At 54.6% G+C, this 23,229-nt stretch overlaps 1 protein-coding gene across 6 annotated transcripts; it reads left to right on the forward strand.

The window, feature by feature from the left end:
- The first annotated feature begins 237 nt into the window (after window positions 1-237).
- Window positions 238-22,858, forward strand: SLC45A3 (solute carrier family 45 member 3). 6 transcript variants are annotated; one of them, XM_031014200.3, is made up of 5 exons: window positions 238-370; window positions 15,849-16,250; window positions 17,117-17,902; window positions 18,610-18,875; window positions 21,059-22,858. In XM_031014200.3, exons 2-5 carry the CDS (start codon window positions 16,079-16,081, stop codon window positions 21,494-21,496), a joined length of 1,662 nt encoding a protein of 553 aa, XP_030870060.1. In that variant the 5' UTR covers window positions 238-370; window positions 15,849-16,078; the 3' UTR covers window positions 21,497-22,858. The 6 variants fall into 6 exon arrangements, with proteins under 6 accessions (XP_030870060.1, XP_055225674.1, XP_004028307.1 ...); XM_055369699.2 differs by having other exon boundaries at window positions 289-370; window positions 15,849-16,165; window positions 16,286-17,902; XM_004028258.5 differs by lacking the exon at window positions 238-370 and adding an exon at window positions 731-942.
- The last annotated feature ends 371 nt before the right edge of the window (window positions 22,859-23,229 follow it).

A 23,229-nucleotide genomic window follows, 5' to 3' on the forward strand; every position in this document is an offset into this window, starting at 1 on the left:
GCTTTCACCTAAATGTTTGGTGGCGAGCGACAGAGGGGGCGGTGCCCTGCCCTAGGTAATGATAGGGCAGTCTGGGAGCCACGCGGGGGCTGCCCGTCGCGGCGCGGCTACAAAGCCAGCTTCGAGACCTCCCGCTTTCTTCCCCTGGGTACCAGCCCCACCCCTCTATCCCCCCTCGCAGCACCCCCCACCTCCGTCCCGCCTCGCCCCGCCCCCCTCCTGGCAGTCCCAGCGCGCATGCTCTCTCCCCCCGCGGAGTAACCTGGAGATTTAAAAGCCGCCGGCTGGCGCGCGTGGGGGGCAAGGAAGAGGGGGGCGGGAACCAGCCTGCACGCGCTGGCTCCGGGTGACAGCCGCGCGCCTCGGCCAGGTAGGAGGGCGCCCCCTCCTCTCCCAGGGGTGAGGGTCCCGGCGCGGGAAAGGGAGCAGCAGTGCACGGCCGAGCTCCGCGGTGTCGCGTGTTTTGCGCCCCGCGGGATGGGGCCGCGCCGTGGCCGTCCGGGGCGCTGCGCGCCGAGCCCCGCGCGAATCCCAGAGGAGGGCGCGTCCCACACGCTCTGCCGGGGCGGGTGCCGAGTGCCCGGCGCCTGCACGGGTCCCCGCTGAGCTGTGCTTTCTTCCGCGGAGGGCGGGCAGGCAGGAGGTGCCCGCGCTGTCCCAGGCGGGGCGGCGGTGTGGGCGGGGAGCAGCCCCTCCCCGGAGCCCCGGGCCGGGCCGGGCCGACGGCTGGCGGACCGACCGCTGGCTCCTGTTGCAGCCTCCCGCGTCAGACTTTTCTTTGGAAAGTTGCGTTTATTTTCTTCTCTTGTCTGGGCTTCACCGGAAAGGGGCAGGATGAGTCACTGCGGCGCGCACAGTCCGGGACTTGTGGGAGCCGGGACGGGGGCCGACGGCCGCGGCACCGCGGGGTGCTCAGGCCCGGGCCGGCTTTCTTGAGGAAGAGTGAGTTATTAAGAGAGGGAAAGGGGACTGAGCGCTCTTGGACTTAGAACTGGGGCGAGCTCTGGGTACAGAGTTGGGACTGGACCGTGTGTGTGTGTTACTGTGTCCCCTTTTCAGCCTCAGTTTCCCCCTCTGGGGAGAGAAAGGCCGCTGTTTTCTCCTCGCCTCCCAGGTCTCAGGTGGGGAAGGACAGAGTTCTGCAAACGGCAAACAGGTGTGATGTGGTGGTACCTGGGCATCCCGTGCAGCTTCTCAGAGCTCTGGGCCTAGGCAGGCTTGCTGGAAAAGCCCCAGGGACCTGCATGCTTTCTCCCTAGTGCGGGTCAGGCCTTCCTGTAGTCTTCCGCTCCCCCCAGGCACTGCAGTCCTGTGAGTTGCTCTTGCCCTTGACCTCTGAATCAGCCTCCATCTTCCTGACAGACACTCTGGACCTGCTCAGCTTTTCCCCACCCCAGGGCGTGTTCCCTATGCTTCCTCTTTTTCCAAGGGGCTAGAGTTGGGGGTAGGGAGGGGTTTGGCATGATGGGTACCTGGTGAGGACTCGCCCTTCAGCTGTTACACAGACCCGGTCCCGGTGGAGCAGGGACTAAGAATAGCCCAGCTGCTGTCTTGCTGCCCTGGAGTCTGCAGCCGGGCATTGCCAGTTGACCAGGGCCCGCAGTGACCCTTGCTGGGGTCCTGGAACCTTTGCTCAGGGGTGGGGTTGAGGTCCTAGGGGCTTCGGACTACCTTTCCTGAGGCACTTAGTAGATCTCCTTTCAGAGCAGAGACGGCCTTGGTGTAGACTCACCTGCCCGAGGCCTGGGAAACAGGCTGGCCTATTGGGGTGGGAGTGGGAGGGCCCAGGAGGCCCAGGCTAGACGGGAAGCCTGAGGAAACCCATAGAGCAGCATATTGTAGGGGATAAGTGGGACGCAATTTGAGGTCGCAGGCCATTCTGTTGGATCAGTCCCATTCCCTCATTCCTCCCTTATCTCCTCCCACCAGGCCTGTCGTGGAGCCAGGACTCTGTTGTTCTGAAAGTGCTCAGAAAATGCAGCTTGAGTCAGCAGAATGAGTTTGAAGATAAAAATACAGCTGTGGATGAATGTACAGCTGTGGACAGACAGGCCCCAATTTAGTGGGTGTGTGTTGGGGGAGTTTTCCTATGTATTCATGGAGTGTGTGGTGAACTTCCCCATCCCTCCTGGCTCCCTGAATAACGTTGGAGGAGGAGGAGTAGACAGTGATCCCTGGTGGTCTCCTGAGCCCCTTCCAGGCCACTGGGTGGTGGAGGGGTAGTGGAGGCCTCCCTCCAGCTCTCCCCTTACCCAAACTGGAGCTCTCAGACTGGGCAGGGCTGGTCTGAAGATTCAAAGTAAAGTTAACTTGAAGACTTTAAGTGCTATCATCTGGACGTCACAGCCTGATAAGTCAACATGGATAAAAACCCAGACTGTCAGAAAGATAGTTTCTTTTTTTAGACGAAGTTTCACTCTTGTTGCCCAGGCTGGAGTGCAATGTCACGATCTCAGCTCACTGCAGCCTCCGCCTCCTGGGTTCAAGTGATTCTCCTCCCTCAGCCTCCCAAGTAGCTGGGATTACAGGCACCCACCACCATGCCTGGCTAATTTTTGTATTTTTAGTAGATACAGGGTTTTACCATGTTGGCCAGGCTTGTCTTGAACTCCTGACCTCAGGTGATCCGCCCACCTCAGCCTCCCAAAGTGCTGGGATTACAGGTGTGAGCCACCGCACCCGGCCAGAAAGACAGTTTCTATATTGGCTGCTTCACTAGGTGAGCTCCACCAGCTTGGCAAATTACATAACCTCGTCCAAGCCTCAGTATCCCTGGCTGCAAAATGGGAATGATAATACTTACTGTATAGCTTTGTTAAGTAGATTATAACAGACATAAAATTTATAAACATATAATTACGTGATATAGTCTAAAAATTATAGCTTTATTAAATATTGTATATAGAATACTAAACTGTGTGTCTGACACATAAGTGCTCAATAAATGTTAGTACCAACTATATATTGTATCGATCATTTGGGACTGAATGGACAGCAGTGCCTAGCCTGGGACTCTCCTCTTGGGCCTTGCTCTTAAAAAACAGAAAACAAACATCTGCTCTAGACCTTATTTCTTTGGTAGCAAGGTCTCCTGGACTTTGGGGAGTCCGTTGAGAGACTGAGCTTTGGCAAAATGATTTTAATCTGATTTCCTCTTGCACAAGTTATTTAAACTGTTTCAACTTCCTCCTCTGTAAAATGAGGATAATAGTACCTACCTCACAGTATTTCCAGGATTAAATAAGCTGATGTAGGTAAAGCTCTGAGCACAGCAGCTGCTTGTAAAAAGAGCTTGATAAATGTCAGCTGCTGTTATTTGGTGACAATGGAGCCAATCATTGTGGTTTACACTTAGAAACCAGAGTTTCTTAGCAAGGGAATCGGCCCATAGATAACTATATGTAAGCTACGAAGGACGCATCTGCAGTTGAACTTGTGGTCCTGTGCAAAGATCACAGCAGGATTGGATGTCCATGTCTCTCCTCTACTACTCTGCTACTGTGTGACTTCTATTTAGTTAGTGCAGAAACCCCTGCCTAGCCTACCTTCCCAGAGTGTACCCCTCAGGCTGGAAAAGGGTACCATGAACATGAATGTATATCCTGAGAAGTTAAGAGCCTTCTATGCAAACAGTTATTTGTTGTTATTTTTAGGAAAACTGTATAGGGAGGGTGCCCTGAAGTTGGGATTCTGCTCTGTCCTCCCTCCCCAACCCTTAGGATCTTTTGCACTGTTCTTTGGTGTCCAGAAAAAAACCCAGCCTAGCTTTCTTTGAACAGTTAGTGGCCCTGTTTGCTGGGCAGCAGGGGTGGAGACTGGACCAGCTGGTACCAGGCCCAGTGTCTTGAACACTGATGCCACTCGACTCCCAGCAATAGAGCTGGAGTGTTGAGCTTTGTCCAGTGTATTAAGTGTCCCTGCTTGGGCTGGGGAGGGGGGCAGCTGGTGACAGAGCCATCACGGGATGCTCCTGATCCCTGGCCAGAACTTCCTGTTGAATCCTTTTTTCTACTACATGGTCTGTGTTTTCCCCTCCACGGGAAGAAATCCACAGTTTTGCCACCAGCCCTGACTGACTTGTGGAATCTCTTGCTTCTGATGTTGGACATGGGCCTGCTTCCCCTGTTGGCCTTGACTTCATTGCCTGTAAAATGGAGATAAGATTCACCTTGCATGGTTATGGTGAGGATTAAACGTGATGTGCATATTCAGCCAAGCACCTGCACACGCCAGGTGTTCCATAGATGTTTGTTCCTTTCCCCTTCTTTGTTACCTCTGGAGATCACTTTCTGGGGAGTGGGGACCAGCCAGCAAGAAGGGGTTTGGAGGCCACTTCCTGGCGCTGTAGTCCACAGTCCCCCAGTCACCATATCCAGGATAGCAGGATGCCCAGCCAGAGGGGATACCCTCAGGAGCAGCCAGCCCACAACAGCAGTTCTTGTCTTTCCCCTGTGGTCGCTGTGTGCCCCCCTGCCCCCGGCCTCGCTAATCTCAAGTGTACTTTGAGTTGGCAAATAGTGTTCAAGCTAGGAGTGCCTGGCCCATCCCTAGGGATGTGGCAATTTAGATTCCCACTCCTGGCTCCTGTCCTTAGTGAGCGGAGCACCCAGGTAGCTTGAATGTGGCCCTGCCTGGATCCCAGGCACACTGGTAAAATCACATCCAATGGGAATCCTGATTCAGCCTTACCCATAGGCTTTCTATTGGGTCCCTACTCTTCTCAGGGCCTGTGCTTCCTGCTTTCCAGGAGCTGAAGCACTAGTGGGGAGGATGGCAGTGGGGGGAAGGACTGCAAATCCAAGACCCTGAGGACCGTGGGCAGCCTCCAACCCTGGGGGCTGCCTGGTTAGAGCAGTTGAGATTTAGCAGGGAGAGGGGATACTTGACGGCTTGGTTTCCAGGGGACTGTGGAGGAGGTGTGAGATTGGAGCTGGGCAGGGCTCAGGTGGAGGGGAGAGGCAGTCCAGGAAGGGGAAGTAACTGGAGCACGGTGACCACGTTGGAAGCAAAAACAAGCCTAGTGCTGATGAATTCCCTTATTTGGGTGCCCACGGAGGTATGCTGAATCATCTAGGGACACGCAGATAGCCAGCCCAGATCTGAGATCAAAACCCAGTCTCATGATTTTGAGTCCGGTATTGTTTCCAGCACACCTCACTGGGGAGAGACCAAAAGGAGGGGTGGGAGTGATTAGAAGTCCCAGGCTCCAAGGGCCTTGTTTTACAGACATACACCCTTTTCTGCTGTTGGGGCTCAGAAAACAATACCCCAAAGTGAAGGCCTCAGAGGCAAAGTTTCTGTCTGATCTCCTGTCTCTTACCCCTTATTCTCTTCTGAGGCAGGCCAAAGCGAATCCCTCTTTTCCAGGGCAGGTCATAGAAACTAGAACCCTTCTCCCCAAAGCCAGCCATACAACCTAAAAATATTACTCTTTCTCCTGGCTTTCTAGGTAAGAACTGGTGATCAAGAAATGATCTGACCTGCCTTGTTTGATAGTAGGTCATAAGGCCCTCATTGCAGAGGGGTCCTACCCCATTCCTGGGAGGAAGAAATCTGGCAATGGGGAGGCCGAGAAGAATCTGGACAGGCCTTGCTGGGCTTCACCACTCAGTCTATTAGCATTAGCTCATACCATTTTTGTCTGGTCACATTTCTGCATCCTGTGTGTGCTTCCTCAAACCTAAGCATAAAAATGGATACTTAGGCTGGGCGCAGTGGCTCACGCCTGTAATCCCAGCACTTTGGGAGGCCGATTTGGGTGGATCAGCTGAGGTCAGGTGTTCGAGACCAGCCTGGCCAACACAGTGAAACCCCACCTCTACTAAAAATACAAAAATTAGCCTGGCGTGGTGACACACGGCTGTAATCCCAGCTACTTGGGAGGTGGAGGCAGGACAATTGCTTGAATCCGGGAGGCAGAGGTTGCAGTGAGCTGAGATCGTGCACTGCACACCAGCCTGGGCAACAGAATGAGAGCTAGTCTCAAAAAGAAAAAAGAAAAGATACTTCACCCTGGATCTTTGGGTTTTCATTTCTAAGGGCTCTTGTGTCATATAAAACTATGATCAAATAAATTTGTATGCTTTTCTCTTTTTTTTTTTTTTTTGAAACAGCATCAATTTTGAGATGGCATCTCGCTCTGTTGCCCAGGCTGGAGTGCAGTCACGCAATCTCAGCTCACTGCAACCTCTGCCTCCCAGGTTCAAGTGATTCACCTGCCTCAACCTCCTGAGTAGCTGGGATTACAGGCACGTGCCACCACACCCAGCTAATTTTTGTATTTTTAGTAGAGATGAGGTTTTACCATGTTGCCCAGGCTGGTCTCAAACTCCTGACCTCAAGTCATATGCCTCCCTCGGCCTCCCAAAGTGCTGGGATTACAGGCGTGAGCCACTGTGCCCAGCCTGTTGTGCTTTTCTCTTGTTACCATATCTTTCGTTATAGAAGTGTCAGTTCTGACCTTTATGATAGGGAGGAAAAAGGGATCTCCCCCACCCCCACCCCTGTATTGCGTGGTAGCTACCTGCTTATCCTTCAAGGCTAAGCAACATGGCCATTCCCTCTAGGAAGCTCTGGAAGAACTGCATGTGCCCCCCACATTGGGTCCCACCCCCTCACGTGGATTTGTATCTTCACACTTGTGCCACTGTGCCACCTCATTGCACACCGATTGCATTTTATCCCTTTTGCCAAAGGGAGCTGCGATCAGTTGTTTCTGTGTCCCCAGCATCTTCACAGCAGGCTTATACACAATTGAGGCTCTGTGGTGTTGGGTGTGGGTGGGTGGGTTTCAGTGCTGTCTGACATTCTCTTAGGGGAGGTTAGGTTGCATGCACTGAGGTATACTTCCAAGGGTCAGCAAGCTTGGGATCTTTAAATCAGAAAGTGAGTTTCTTTGGGAGCCTACCCTTTCCTTGCTCACCACTGAGTGACTGTTTTTGAGAACACATTTGCAGAGTACTGAGTGTGACTTGGAGCCCTCTGTTTATAAATGGGACTGATCACAGACTCTAGGACTCAGATCTACTAAAGCCTTATAGGCCACTGAGTTTGAAACCCTAGAGGTGTGGGACATGGCAGAGTTGGAACCAGCACCGTGGTCTGACTCTTGGTCCAGGGCGCTGCCCATCTGTAGGTTTGCATAGATCTTTAGTCTCCTGGCCTCTTTCCTGTATACCTCACCTCCTAAGGGAGGCCAGGCTAAAGGGAAGACTAGGATTGGCTGTACATGGACAGGGAGAGCTGTCTAGCCTGGCTGACTGGCAGAGTTCAAGTTCAGTAGGAGGAAAGCCATTTAGGCTTCTCTTTTCAGGGGCTGTACGAAAAGGCAGGATGGGGGGAAGGAACTTCCGAGTGGCCTGGACACTGTGCCAAGCTCCCTCTTCCCCCTCCATGTTCATATTCCCCTACCTTGGGCCAAGGAATTTCTTGGTACTGCTGCCCCGCCTTGTAGGGAAGCATTTATTGTGGCCCAAGAAGAGAATTCAGTTACTAATTTCTGCCAGGAACAGAGTCCAACTCTGGGAAGGACTAGGGAAGAGGGCAGTTCTACCCCCAGATGTCCTGGTTACTCGACTTAGTTTCAGGTGACCGCTGACCCTTGGCACTGTGTTGGTACCTGAGAGTGTGTGGGCAGGTGAAGGATGGGGTAAGTGCGGCTGGGGCGTCCTTCTCCACCTCATTCCCCTTGACTCATTGGTAGGAGGCCATGAAAGTCCAAATACAAAGTAGGGATTTTATATTCCTATTTCACAAGGGTGAACATGAATCCCTTCCTGAATGTCATGTAGCCTCGTCAGTGAGCCCTTAGGGGGTACCTGCCCGTGAAGAAGCAACTGCCGGGGGTAGGGGGTGCATGTGAGATCACCTGGCTGCACAGATGTAAAGAACCTTCGGCATTATCCAGATTAGCTCTCATTTTACAGGTGTAGAAACTGAGTCCCAGAGAGGTGAGATGGCCTGTCTAGGGTACACAGCTCTTAAAAAAAGTGGCTGAAACAGGACTGCTCTCTCCTGGCTCCCAGTTCAGAGCACCTTCCAGCATTTTCAAATGGTTCGAATTTTCTGCTCAACCACTGTTTATTTGTGCAACCTTGGGCATGTTACGTTCTGAGACTGAGCTGTTCGTCTCGAATATGAATATTAAACACCTACCTTGGATTTGGAGCGTATGAATTGTATGAGTTATTAGAGAGAAGGTACAATATATAAAGTACCTGGCACACGCTAGACGCCTCTGAGGCAGTTAGTAGGGGTCAGCCACTGTGTTCATTTTCCCTGTGGATGGAAATCATGCTGTCTCATAACTGCGGGATCTTTGTCCCACCTTCTACCTCCCTTCTCAGCCTTCCTCCAGCAGGCAGGTCTGCTGCAGTGACCTCTCCTCACCTGTTGGGGCCAGCACCTGGGGAGGCAGTTGCATTCTTGGCATTCCTCTTGCTGCTAGGGGCTGAAAGAGGCGCTGGTGCGGTGGGGGAGGCACGTGGGTGAGGGGGGGAATGGAAACCGAGAAGAAAGTGTAGTTGGTCTCCCCTAACCACAGCCGCTCCTGTTTGGGAATGAGAAAGCCCTTCCTCCACTGAGGAGGCGACCAAAGAAGTGGCCGCCAGGAACTTTCATATCCTGTATCTCAAACACACTCCACATCTATGAAGTTGGTGGTATTAATCTAAGTTTCTGTGCCTGTAAAATGGGTATACTAATTGTACCCACCTCATCGGATGGTTGGAAGACCAAGACGCACGGCAGAGTGCCTAGTATGTATTATAACCTCAATGTTGGCTGCTATTGTGCGTTTTCTTTTCTGTTTTGTGTGTGTGTTTGTGGTTTTTTGTTTGTTTGTTTGTTTGAGACAGAGTCACCCTGTTGCCCAGGGTGGAGTGCAGTATGGCACGATCTCGGTTCACTGCAACCTTGACCTCCCGGTTTCAAGCAATTCTCATGCCTCAGCCTCCCGAGTAGCTGGGATTACAGGTATGTGCCGCTATGTCTGGGCCTGGCTAATTTTTGTATTTTTAGTAGAGACAGGGTTTCACCATTTTGGCCAGGCTGGTGTCAAACTTCTTGACCTCAGGTAATCCACCCGCCTCGGCCTCCCAAAGTGCTGGGATTACAGGCATGAGCCACCGTGCCCGGCTTGCTGTTGTTCATTGTGGATGAGGAAACTGAGGCATGGGAAGGTCAAGTTACAGGCTCATGCAATTATAATAAGTGGTGGAGCTGGCATGCAAACCCAGGTCAGGCAGACACCCAAACCCAGGTCAGCCTGCAGAGTCTGCCAGGGTTTGGGGACGTCAGGATTCAGAGGGTTGTGGTCCCTCAGGTGGAAGAGAGCTCCAGGTTGAAGAGCACTGCTGGTCCTGGTTTGGAGGGCATGCCCAGTGTGACCTTGGGTTGCAGCTGTTCTCAGAAACGAAGTGTGATTGGGAGGCCCAGGTGCCTGGAGTCAGAATGTGTGTCTGTATTGACTGTCACCATGGGATTGCCAGGTGACCCTTGGGAGAGTCCCCATGCTTCAGCCCTAGCTTAGGCTGTCCAGGACTGACTCTGGCCAAGGTGAGGGTCAGGCCAGCCCCAGAATCCCTGTCACTGGGTAGGAGAGGGGAGGGGAGGGCAGTGCTGGCTCCAGGGACTGCCCCTCTGTCCTTTCCCCTCCCCTTCCCCCAATCTCCTCTGGCATTTGTTTCCTTTCCAAAGCTGGACTGGAGTTTCAGACAGGGCAACAAAAGCCACTCTCCACCGCGCCACAGCCACCTGTTGGGTTTTCACACATTGGGGGTGAGTGGGGGGAGGGAGCCATTGCCCTTTTCCCAGTGTCTGTGGTGTGCCCCCTCTGCCCCCCTAGGGCCTGGGATTCTCTTTGCTACCCGAAGTGACGGGCTCAGGAGCCGGAGGGGGTGGGGGCCAGCAGCAGCTGGAAGGGGAATTGAGTGGGAAGGGGCCGGCGCTGGCAGCCGGAGAGAGTTTGATGGATTACTCTGCAGGCCGAGAGGTTTCTCCCTAATCCCCCTTTGTGTCCCGGCCTGCAGCCCCCTCACCCTCTCTGACAAGCTGCTAAGCAGAAGGCTTCCAGTAACGGTGAAGAAAAGGCAGCTCAGCAGGGCGAACTCTAAATCCCTGGCCTCCAGGCCCTGGGGGAGGCAGGCACCAGGGAGCAAGTCCGGGATGGGGCTGGGGTCCCCCGTCCCACTGCCGGCCCTTATTCTTTCTTAGGAGTCCCTGAGGTGGGGGGGCTTCATTCTGAGTGGGGTCCTCAGGTTCCCCTGGGAGCCCTGTGAAGTCGTGGGCCTCCGCTTTTTCTGCAAATCACTGTTTTTTTCTAGGGCAAGACTGGGGAAAGCAGAGACCCTCACTGCTTTGGAAATATTTGGCCCCAGAGAATCAAAGACTGAGTGGGTTGGGAGTCACCAAAGCCGTGGTTGTCTAATGCCGTGTCCCTCCCACCATCTCCCCAGCAGCCCAAGCACACGGCACCCCTCACAAAGGGGATCTGTCATGATGGGGAGCTCATTGTCTCACAAGAATGCTCATTTCCAGGTCTCCTGGCTAGTGCAGGCTCTTTCTGGGGTGTCCCCAAGGCTCCCGTGGAGCTGCCGTGAGGGTGGGGCTCGTGGGGAGTGCAGTGTGCCAGGTTTCATTAGGTAAGGTGACAGCATTGATCCCATGGGACTGGGGCGAGGAGGGGGTGGGTAATGGGGAGGAGGGCTGGGGAACCCCCAGACCTGAGAGGTCCACTCCCTGCCCCCAACCTAGAGGACCCTGGAGAGCTCAGTTTGGAGCAAGGTGCTGGGGTCGCCCCTTCTCTGCCATCTCACTGACCTGGGGCAGGGCAGCCTTGGTGGGGTGTGTGTCCGGGAGGTTGGCCCAGGGTGACCCCACCCGCTTTCCTCAGCTGAGTCATTATTCCTCGTGCCTCACCAGCCCCCGATTTCCCCTTCTGTGGGGAGGGCTGCGGGGTAGCTGTGAAGGGGAGAGGAGCCGCTTCTGAGGAGCCTGGGAGAAAGCAGAGCGTCTTTGTGAGTGTGCAGGGAACACGCAGGGTCGCTGAGCCTGCAGGGTCAGGGTGGGGGCTACAGCTGTTTGATGTGCCTGGGTGGGGTTTGACGCTGGCCTGCATAAAGAGGCCTTAGAATTGCTGCATGACACAGGCCCGAGGTGGGGGCTGCCCCCAGCCTGGGCTTCCACGGGCCTCTGTCTGTCAGTAGAGGGAATCTGCTCCCCCAGCTCCACCTCAGCCATGCGGGGTGGCAGGAGCCCCTTTGAAAGCCCTCAAAGACCTCTTTATACATCCCCCTCTGACCCTCCCTTCCCTTAGGGAGCTACAAGGGAGTGGGCTCGGGTCTGGGGCGACTACAAGGGAGTGGGCTTTCCTCCTTCTCTGCCACTCTGTCTTCTGTATTTTGGACAAAGTTCAGGCCAAGTTTGTTCCTGTTGCTCAGTTTCATTTCCCCCAAAACTCCCTTTTTGGGGTCTGGTCTGAAGTGGGGGCTTTCCAGTCCAGGAGGGTTTATCTGAGCCACTCACCACCTTTGAGCCCATAGGAGCTGCTCCGTCTGGAGTTGGGCCTGCAAAGTCCTCGGTGTGTGGGGAGAACGTGGGAGGAGGAGGACTTAAGCCCTCACCCTTGCTTCTACTGCCACCCCTTGCTCTTAGCCATTCATTCATTAGGTAAACATTTCCCAGCCCCTTTTCTTGCTGGGGTGGGAGCCAGCCCTGGGGGTGTCACATATTGGGATGCATAGGGGCATGTATCTCCCAGTACCTGGAGGGGTGCAGCGGGGATCCAGGTTCACTGACCTTGCCCAGGGCCCTTGGTCTCTCTGGGTTTTGATTCTTTTCCCCCAAGGATGAGGAAGGATGACCTGGGGCAGAGCTCCAGAAAGGTTCCCAGAGGCCTTAGGTTTCCTCCAGCTTTCTTGCTGTCTTGCCATTGCTGGGCCCAGAGAGGAGGGGAGATGTTTGGAACTTGAGAGGGACTTGTCCTAGAAGGCTGCCTGTTCCTTGCGTTTCTGAGAGGTCAGCCCCTCCACTTCCTTCCTCTTCCTGCCCACTCCTTGCCAGGTGAACGCTCTGAGGCTGGCTCTTCTGGTTGATCTTGTCTTTGCCAAAGTGTTCCAGGAGTAGTAGGGCAGGAGGATTTTAGAAGCATCTCCAAGACTGGAGGGTGTAAGGGAGAATTGGACCCTGTCCCCAGGAGGACGGGGGAGTTCCGCAGACTTGGGGCAGGAGGCGGGGTTCCAACACTGATCTGTCACTTGCAAGCTTTGGCAAGAAGCTTGCCCTGAGGCTGCTGATGGGAGTGGTGGCCAGGAAAGTGGTACTGAAAGACTTCTTGTTCTCTGACCTCCCTGAGCCTGAGAACTGAGAAAGGCTGGGCTCCTCCGTTTGTGCTCCAGGGAAGGCGGCCCTGGAGAGGGGATGGCGAGCAGCTGGACTTAGTGCTCAGGAGTCCTCTGTGGTCTCCTTAGCCCGAAGACCCTGGAGGAGGGATGAAATGACAGGGACTGGGGTACTGGAAAGCATGCAAGGATAAGAAAAGGGGGCTTTGGAGGGTAGTGTGTGCTTATGGACTTGGAACTTCTCAGGCAATTCCGGGCTGGGAAGAGTAAAGTCTGGGGGTATCAAGAGGACTCTGGACCCGCTGGGCAGAGTAGAACTCAAACGGGGGAGGACAGACTCTGCAACCAAAGAATACAGGGGTGCTTGAAGCCTGCACCCTTCCTAGTCAAATCCTTTCCCCACCTGGCCCAACCCCAAGTTACCAGGTAAAGAATCTCTGGGTGGGGATGGGGGGCGTTGGAGAAAGGCACCCCAGGAAGGGGGAGGCTACTAATGAGCTATCTGGGCTGTAGGAGGATGGTGGGGGGCACTCTTCTCTTTACCTCTTTCTTTTTGTCTTTTTCCCATGTGGGCTAAGAAGGATCCTGCTAATTCCTGGGGGGCCTGGGAACTGGATTAAGGGAGGGGCAAAGCAGGTGGGGTGATTAATGGTTGCTGGACAGCTGTGGTTTATTTTTATTTTTTTATTTTTTAGAGACCAGGTCTCACTCTGTTGCCCAGGCTGGAGAACACTGGCACAATCATAGCTCACTTGCAGCCTCGAACTCCTGGGCTCAGGAGATCCTCCCACCTCAGCCTCCTGAGTAGCTGGGATTATAGGTGCATGCCACCATGCCCAGCTAATTTTTATTTTTTTATTTTTTTATTTTTTATTTTATGTATTTATTTTTATTTGAGATGGAGTTTCGCACTGTCATGGGGCTGGAGTGCAGTGGCGCAATCTCGGCTCACTGCAACCTCCGCCTCCCAGGTTCAAGCAATTCTCCTCCTTCAGCCTCCCGAGTAGCTGGGATTGTAGGCGCACGCCACCATGCCCAGCTAATTTTTGTATTTTTAGTAGAGATGGGGTTTCACCACGTTGGCCGGGCTGGTCTCGAACCTCCTGACCTCAGGTAATTTGCCTGCTTTGGCCTCCCAAAGTGCTGGGATTACAGGCATGAGCCACTGTACCTGGCCTATTTTATTTTTATTTTTGTAGAAACAGGGTCTTGCTATGTTGCCCAGGCTGTTCTTAAGCTCCTGCCCTCAAGCCATCATCCCACTCCAGCCTCCCAAAGTGCTGAGATTACAGATGTGAGCCACTGTGCCTGGCCTGCAATTTATTTTAAACAATAGGGAGCAGCCAGGACTTAGAGAATGGGTGCAGGTTATAGGCGAGGCTGGGTCTAACAAAGTCTCTGTTTGCTCAGGGAGGACCTGGTCTCCTGAAAACCCAGAGCAGGTTAGCATTCAGGGCCCTCCCAGAACAAGGGTGGGGAGTGGAATGGGCTGGAAGCCTTTGGCCGCAGAACCCCTTCCTTTAGGCTGGATAGCACTGCCTCTTGGTCTCTGTGCTGTCTCCTGCTTTCCTTCTTGGGGGCACTGTGGAAATGCAGCAATGAGATGCTCAAGTTGAACCTATGACAGCTAAGACTGAGGTCTGGCCTTCCACCTTCCTTTTGGAGACAGTATGGGTCAGTATTTTACACACCTTCTCATGCCACCTCCGTAGGAGGCCGTGTGCCCCATCCCAAAGGGTGAGTCTGAGCAGGATTTAGTGGAGGAGGCTGCTGGTTGCCCAGCCTTATCTCAATTCCCTTCCTTCATGATCTGCCAGCTGCAAAGCCCCTGAAGGTGGTGGTGGAGTGAACAGACCTTACCCAGGACTGATAGCCATCTGATGTTTTTTTAGGCAGTGTCTGCCTCTGTCACCCAGACTGGAGGCAGTGGTCCAATCACTGCGCGCTGCACCCTTGACCTCCCAGGCTCAAGCAATCCTCCCATCTCAGCCTCTTAAGTAGCTGGGACCACAGGTGCATACTACCACGCCTGGATAATTTTTAAATTTTTTGTAGAGAGGGGGTCTCGCTGTGTTGCCCAGGCTGGTCTCAAACTCCCGGGCTCAAGTGATCCTCCTGCCTTGGCCTCTTGAAGTTCTGGGATTATAGGCATGAGCCACCACACTCAGTCCTGGCTGATTTCTCTGTGGCACAGCTCAGAGCACCCACAACACGCTTTGTAATATGCAAGGCCCCATGGGGTTTAGTATTGTATGAAAAGATAAGAGAAGTTGAAGTGCCTTTTATAATGAGGTGCTGAGATTGGCAGAGGGCATGAGTAGGGGCTGGGGGTGGTGGAGGCAGCTGCCATCATGCCTGGCTAATTTTTGTATTTTTAGCAGAGACGGGGTTTCACCATGTTGGCCAGGCTGGTCTTGAACTCCTGACCTCAAGTGATCTGCCTGCCTTGGCCTCCCAAAGTGCTGGGATTCCAGGCGTGCGCCACAACACCCAGCTTTTCATAGTCACTTCTAAGCAGAGGCTTAGATACTGCAATGGGTGTATTGTCGGGAAGCAAGACTTGGAGACCGCTTGCTTGGCGGGGGAGGTACAGGATGGTTCTTTCTGCACAGGAGGCAGGGCTAGCAGGAAGGGGGTGTGGGACTTCTCTGCTGAAAATTAAAAAGAGCACAGAAAAATTCCTTTCTCTGCCATTTAAGAGCACAGAAAGGCTGCCCTGGAAGTGGCTGGGCATCCTGTCAGCTTGGGGGAGTCACTGGTATCATTACAGGTGTTGCCAGGTGGTGTGGTTTCATGCCCCTGTGAGCTAGAACCTGGGGACGGCTCCACTCTCCCATGACAGTTGGACGGCCACCTGAGGGATTGTTTCTTCCCCTTGAACATTGAACTCAGGGAGAAACTCAAGGGAGAGATTTTCAGGCCTAGGCTCACCCCAGGGAGCCTTCTCTAAGTTAAAACCCAACCCAACAAAACAGCCTCTCCTCCCTTTCCCCTTCATCCTGGTCTTTGGGATTAGGGGTTGTGGTGCAATGTGGCTCATGGCCAAGCAATGCAGAATAGGAAGTGTTACTCTTAACAAAGGGGAATTGAACACCCCAGGTTTGGGGAGTAGAAAGACAAAAGCAAACAAACCAGGCCTGGCAGAGGGTCTCCAGGGGCACCTTGATAGCTGGGCAACTAAAAATTCAGTTGGTTTGATTGCTCCCTCCCGCTCCCCAATACTAACAGGGAAGGGAAATTGTAGATTTTTCAAAACAGAGAATAACCAACATCTGTTTGGCTCTGGAGTGTGCTGAGGTTTAAAAAATCATATTTACCTTATTAATTATGTCAGCCTTAGGCTAATATTAACATGCATTTCCTGACTGGGCAGAAGGGGGTGGCACCTCGGTGACAGGGCCAGTCGCCAGCCTGTGAATGATCAGGATCCAGACAATTTAGAGCAAATCGTGGAGACCTGGCTCCCAGGACTTAACACCCCGTGTGCTTGTGATTGCCCCGCCCTTCTAGGATCTGAGTGATGAGACGTGTCCCCACTGAGGTGCCCCACAGCAGCAGGTGTTGAGCATGGGCTGAGAAGCTGGACCGGCACCAAAGGGCTGGCGGAAATGGGCGCCTGGCTGATTCCTAGGCAGTTGGCGGCAGCAAGGAGGAGAGGCCGCAGCTTCTGGAGCAGAGCCGAGACGAAGCAGTTCTGGAGTGCCTGAACGGCCCCCTGAGCCCTACCCGCCTGGCCCACTATGGTCCAGAGGCTGTGGGTGAGCCGCCTGCTGCGGCACCGGAAAGCCCAGCTCTTGCTGGTCAACCTGCTAACCTTTGGCCTGGAGGTGTGTTTGGCCGCAGGCATCACCTATGTGCCGCCTCTGCTGCTGGAAGTGGGGGTAGAGGAGAAGTTCATGACCATGGTGCTGGGTGAGTCACTACATCCTCCTTCCTTCCTGTTCCAGATACGTGCCACCTGGGATGTGGGACAGGAGTACCTCTGCCCTGGGAGCTGCTTGGAGGGAGAGGTGGTCTGCTGGGAAGGCATTGCTGGGCAGGAGGGTGACCCTGGGCTGAGGGGGCACACCAAGAGAAAGAAGAGAATACCAAGGACATACCCCAGTCACCTCTGGATCCCTGGTCCTGCACAGAGCCTGGCTCATAGGAGACGCTGGAGAAATGCTCCTAACCTTTGGCTAGCCCTTTTATAATTTATAGCGATTATCTCATTTAATGCTTACAACCACCATTTGAGGTGATCCATTTTACAGAGAAGGAAGCAGAGGCTTTTAAGAGGTTAGGTAAGTCTTAGCCAAAGCCAAATAGCAGCTGAACAGTAAAGCTGGGACTCCATCAAGGTCTCTCAGCCGGGGCTTGCTCCTACCCCTAGGACAAGGGGCGGACTCCTGACTCTGCAGATAAATTCTACAAAAGCCACAGAAGGCAAGTAGTAACCACTGTGTGACAACCCCTCACCCCCAGGAAGAGGGGCCCCTGTGAGGATTGCAGGCTCTGGAGTCACACTGCTTGTTGAAACGCTGCCTCTTACCCTCCCTAGGTCTGCACCTTTGAATAAGTATCACTTCTTAGTTGCTCCATGCCTCAGTTTGTCCATCTGAAAATGGGGGCATCTGTAATGCCTGTGTTACGAGGAGTAAATTACAGCATCCCCGTGAAGACGTAGCACAGTGTCGAGTACGGAATGTTATTTCCATCCTTCTCATGGAGCTTGGTTCCCCTTCCCCTTGCCCTTTACTTGTCCCAGCCATTGACTCATACTACTTCCCTTCTTGCAGGCATTGGTCCAGTGCTGGGCCTGGTCTGTGTCCCGCTCCTAGGCTCAGCCAGTGACCACTGGCGTGGACGCTATGGCCGCCGCCGGCCCTTCATCTGGGCGCTGTCCTTGGGCATCCTGCTGAGCCTCTTTCTCATCCCAAGGGCTGGCTGGCTAGCAGGGCTGCTGTGCCCGGATCCCAGGCCCCTGGAGCTGGCACTGCTCATCCTGGGCGTGGGGCTGCTGGACTTCTGTGGCCAGGTGTGCTTCACTCCACTGGAGGCCCTGCTCTCTGACCTCTTCCGGGACCCGGACCACTGTCGCCAGGCCTACTCTGTCTATGCCTTCATGATCAGTCTTGGGGGCTGCCTGGGCTACCTCCTGCCTGCCATTGACTGGGACACCAGTGCCCTGGCCCCCTACCTGGGCACCCAGGAGGAGTGCCTCTTTGGCCTGCTCACCCTCATCTTCCTCACCTGCGTAGCAGCCACACTGCTGGTGGCTGAGGAGGCAGCGCTGGGCCCCACCGAGCCAGCAGAAGGGCTGTCGGCCCCCTCCTTGCCGCCCCACTGCTGTCCATGCCGGGCCCGCTTGGCTTTCCGGAACCTGGGCGCCCTGCTTCCCCGGCTGCACCAGCTGTGCTGCCGCATGCCCCGCACCCTGCGCCGGCTCTTCATGGCTGAGCTGTGCAGCTGGATGGCACTCATGACCTTCACGCTGTTTTACACGGATTTCGTGGGCGAGGGGCTGTACCAGGGCGTGCCCAGAGCTGAGCCGGGCACCGAGGCCCGGAGACACTATGATGAAGGTAAGGCCTTGGCAGCCAGCAGAGGCTGGTGTGGGAGCCGCCCACCAGAGATGACACTCGGGGCTGTGTCTGGGCTGGTGCCTCTCCATCCTGGCCCCGACTTCTCTGTCAGGAAAGTGGGGATGGACCCCATCTGCATACACGGCTTCTCATGGGTGTGGAACATCTCTGCTTGCAGTTTCAGGAAGGCCTCTGGCTGCGCTAGGAGTCTGATCAGAGTCATTGCCCCAGTTTGACAGAAGGAAAGGCGGAGCTTATTCAAAGTCTAGAGGGAGTGGAGGAGTCAAGGCTGGATTTCAGATCTGCCTGGTTCCAGCTGCAGTGTGCCCTCTGCTCCCCCCAACGACTTTCCAAATAATCTCACCAGCGCCTTCCAGCTCAGGCGTCCTAGAAGCGTCTTGAAGCCTATGGCCAGCTGTCTTTGTGTTCCCTCTCACCCGCCTGTCCCCACAGCTGAGACTCCCAGGAAACCTTCAGACCACCTTCCTCTGCCTTCAGCAAGGGGCTTTGCCCACATTCTCTGAGGGTCAGTGGAAGAACCTAGACTCCCATTGCTACAGGTAGAAAGGGGAAGGGTGCTGGGGAGCAGGGCTGGTCCACAGCCGGTCTCGTGCAGCAGGTACCTGTGGTCCCGCCTTCTCATCTCCCCGAGACTGCTCCTACCCTTCCCTCCCAGGCCCTGTCTGATGGCCTCTCTCCCTCTGCAGGCGTTCGGATGGGCAGCCTGGGGCTGTTCCTGCAGTGCGCCATCTCCCTGGTCTTCTCTCTGGTCATGGACCGGCTGGTGCAGCGATTCGGCACTCGAGCAGTCTATTTGGCCAGTGTGGCAGCTTTCCCTGTGGCTGCCGGTGCCACATGCCTGTCCCACAGTGTGGCCGTGGTGACAGCTTCAGCCGCCCTCACCGGGTTCACCTTCTCAGCTCTGCAGATCCTGCCCTACACACTGGCCTCCCTCTACCACCGGGAGAAGCAGGTACTCATTGGCCCGTGGGTGGAGTCAGGGTGGGAGGGGTGGTCTGGGTTTTTGGGAGGCCAACTAGCTCAGAACCTGGTATCTGGCAAGCAACTTTGGAGAATGCTTCTTTGAATCAGAGAAGAAGCTTATCCTAGCCCCAGGGCCAGAGGCTTGGGCTGCAGAAGAGTGTAGATTAGATTCTGGGAATGACTTCCTGGGGTCAGGACTGTGTAGCACTTGAATGGATGATTGCAGGAAATGCAAAATACGTTGGTGGGAATCCCAAAGGGTCAGGCCAGCAGGAGCCCTAGGCTTCTAGGCTGGTTGTTCTATGAAGAGGCAGGGCGCTGAATCAGATGACCCCTGGGCCATTCAGCCTCAGCAGATGGGAGTGGGAATGGTCCGGCCTTAGCAACACCTTTCTTCAGGGAGCAGCAACCTGACTTAGCCTGTATCCTACTCTGGTCTCTGAGATGGGGCAGGCTCCTTCCTACCCCCTTTCTTTCTGGCTTATTTTTCTTTTCTGTCTAATTCCCTTTTCTTTTCCTGCGTCCCTCCTTTGCCTCCTTCCCTTCCTCCTTCCCCTTCCCCTGTGGCAGATATCTGAGCTTGACGCCTGACCCACTCACTTGGGCACTGTGTAAGTTGTGGGGACCTCCTCCTTGGTTGGCCCTACACTAACCAGCCCCTCCAGGGGCCCCTTTCCTTGGGAAGCCACCTAACCCAGGCAGTGTGGTCATCCTTGTCCCCTCCACTGACCTCACTGAGCTACAAACCTGGGTGCTGGACTCTGCCTTGAGGGGCATGAAGTTGGGGTGTCCCAAGGGAGGAGGAGATGCAGGACTGCTCTCATAGAGCTCTCAGACTATAGGGAAGACCTGCCCCTGCGTCTCGTAGCACTTGAGGAGAGGAGTAGGTAAGTTCGTAGCTGAGAGGCTGGTTAACTGAGTAGGTAGCTGCAGGGATGAGAGGTATGGAGGGAGGGGCTAAGGTTTTGGTTGGGAGAGCCTGGTCCCTGAGACCCCTGTTAGCCCACTGATAACCTTCTTCAGCCTTCACTCTTCTGCTTGCCTGGGCTGGGGGCAGGGGGCTGGCATCAGCGGCCAGGCCTGAGTGTGTGCTGTCGTGCCAGGGAACGTTCTGGGGCTAGCCATCTTCTCCAGATGGAGGAGCATGTCTGTCCTCGGACCACTCCAGACTCCAAGCTCAGCGGACATTCCTGGGGTGGCAGGCAGGGAGGAGAAGTCCTCAGAGGCCCCTTCCTAACAGCAGCTGATGGCAGACTTGGCACTGCACGCTGTCTGCCTGTTCCTTTGCCCACTTGTTGAGCTGCATGGTGAGCCGTGGGCTTCCCTGGTGTCAGGTTTGAGCTCTCCCATGGCTCCCACCTCGCAAATGCAGCCAACTCAACTCTTATGGCATGGGGACAATGTTGGATAAGACCTGGCCTTGTCCTTAAATAGGAGGCTCTGGGCCATCAAGGGCAGGGGTTGGGGGGATGGTGGTCGACCAGTCACTCTGATCTAAGTCAGACAGCAGGAAGGAAGTGAGAAGCCTTCAACATTAGCACAGCTGGGGCTGGGGGGAGGTGGGAAGAGGGGCATTCCTCCTGCTTGGGGTCTACTGGATTCTCCCTGCCCCAAGGCTGGGGACAAGGGAGCTCATGGCAGGGCAGCTACCCTAGTGGCATCTGGGACCCCAGAGAGGCAGAGCTTCTCTGCACCGGGCAATGAGGATTTCCAGATGTCGGAGTGGAGGGCAGGCAGGAAGGAAGGTTAGGAGAGCCTGCGTGGGGTTTGGGCCATCAGGGGCCCTGCCTTGGCTTTTGTTCCTCAGTTCTGTGCATCTCTTACCACCGTCTTCATTCCCCCTGTGTCTTTTCCTTACCTTGGAGCTCTGTTCTCTCTGATCTGTGATATTGAGTTTGTCTGCCTCTTACCTGTTCTAAGAGGCTAGAGGAGACCTAGACTTCTGGGTTCACATTTGTCCCCGCCCCACCCCGTTACCCTTCTCCCACTCCTGAGGAAGGGTCCTGGTTAGCCCTGGACCAAGTAGGGTCTCCATCTTCTCTCCTGTTCCTGATTCTCATGAAGTCCCATTGCTCCTGGGATGGAGGCAAGGGTCTGTTCTCACAGCTGGGGTGGTGCCAGTGCTGGGTACACACCTGTCCTCTTTCCCTTTTCTTCACCCCTCTGCCTTAGGTGTTCCTGCCCAAATACCGAGGGGACACTGGAGGTGCTAGCAGTGAGGACAGCCTGATGACCAGCTTCCTGCCAAGCCCTAAGCCTGGAGCTCCCTTCCCTAATGGACACGTGGGTGCTGGAGGCAGTGACCTGCTCCCACCTCCACCCGCACTCTGCGGGGCCTCTGCCTGTGATGTCTCCGTACGTGTGGTGGTGGGTGAGCCCACCGAGGCCAGGGTGGTTCCGGGCCGGGGCATCTGCCTGGACCTCGCCATCCTGGATAGTGCCTTCCTGCTGTCCCAGGTGGCCCCGTCCCTGTTTATGGGCTCCATCGTCCAGCTCAGCCAGTCTGTCACTGCCTATATGGTGTCTGCCGCAGGCCTGGGTCTGGTCGCCATTTACTTTGCTACACAGGTAGTATTTGACAAGAGCGACTTGGCCAAATACTCAGTGTAGAAAACTTCCAGCACATTGGGGTGGAGGGCCTGCCTCAGTGGGTCCCAGCTCCCCCCTCCTGTTAGCCCCATTGGGGCTGCCTGGCTGGCCGCCAGTTTCTGTTGCTGCCAAAGTAATGTGGCTCTCTGCTGCCACCCTGTGCTGCTGAGGTGCGTAGCTGCACAGCTGGGGGCTGGGGCGTCCCTCTCCTCTCTCCCCAGTCTCTAGGGCTGCCTGACCGGAGGCCTTCCAAGGGGGTTTCAGTCTGGACTTATACAGAGAGGCCAGGAGGGCTCCATGCACTGGAATGCGGGGACTCTGCAGGTGGATTACCCAGGCTCAGGGTTAACAGCTAGCCTCCTAGTTGAGACACACCTAGAGAAGGGTTTTTGGGAGCTGAATAAACTCAGTCACCTGGTTTCCCACCTCTAAGCCCCTTAACCTGCAGCTTCGTTTAATGTAGCTCTTGCATGGGAGTTTCTAGGATGAAACACTCCTCCATGGGATTTGAACATATGAAAGTTATTTGTAGGAGAAGAGTCCTGAGGGGCAACACACAAGAACCAGGTCCCCTCAGCCCACAGCACTGTCTTTTTGCTGATCCACCCCCCTCTTACCTTTTATCAGGATGTGGCCTGTTGGTCCTTCTGTTGCCATCACAGGGACACAGGCATTTAAATATTTAACTTATTTATTTAACAAAGTAGAAGGGAATCCATTGCTAGCTTTTCTGTGTTGGTGTCTAATATTTGGGTAGGGTGGGGGATCCCCAACAATCAGGTCCCCTGAGATAGCTGGTCATTGGGCTGATCATTGCCAGAATCTTCTTCTCCTGGGGTCTGGCCCCCCAAAATGCCTAACCCAGGACCTTGGAAATTCTACTCATCCCAAATGATAATTCCAAATGCTGTTACCCAAGGTTAGGGTGTTGAAGGAAGGTGGAGGGTGGGGCTTCAGGTCTCAACGGCTTCCCTAACCACCCCTCTTCTCTTGGCCCAGCCTGGTTCCCCCCACTTCCACTCCCCTCTACTCTCTCTAGGACTGGGCTGATGAAGGCACTGCCCAAAATTTCCCCTACCCCCAACTTTCCCCACCGGCTCCACAGCCCTGTTTGGAGCTACTGCAGGACCAGAAGCACAAAGTGCGGTTTCCCAAGCCTTTGTCCATCTCAGCCCCCAGAGTATATCTGTGCTTGGGGAATCTCACACAGAAACTCAGGAGCACCCCCTGCCTGAGCTAAGGGAGGTCTTATCTCTCAGGGGGGTTTAAGTGCCGTTTGCAATAATGTCGTCTTATTTATTTAGCGGGGTGAATATTTTATACTGTAAGTGAGCAATCAGAGTATAATGTTTATGGTGACAAAATTAAAGGCTTTCTTATATGTTTATTGGCATGTGTTTCTTTTATGAGGGGGAAAGACCTGATCTTTCTACAACATTCTTAACTCTCAGTTCAGGGAGCCCTTTGGCTTTTGACAGCTTCACTTCCCAGTGGCCACCAGCAGGTGGAGGCATAGACCAGCACTCTTTGTGTCAATTGCCAGTTGGGTGGGGTTGTGCTGCACCTTGGACTGGGGGGTTTGGGAGTTGGGGAGAGGGGGTCAGAAAGAGTCTGAAGTGTGGGGCAATGGTGGCATTTTCCTTCTAAAAGACCCCTGAGTAGGGATGGGCATGATGACTCACGCCTGTAATCCCAGCACTTTGGGAGGCTGAGGCAGGTGGATCACTTGAGGTCAGGAGTTCCGAGACCAGCCT

Source organism: Gorilla gorilla, chromosome 1, assembly GCF_029281585.2.
Source record: "Gorilla gorilla gorilla isolate KB3781 chromosome 1, NHGRI_mGorGor1-v2.1_pri, whole genome shotgun sequence".
Lineage (NCBI taxonomy): Eukaryota > Metazoa > Chordata > Mammalia > Primates > Hominidae > Gorilla > Gorilla gorilla.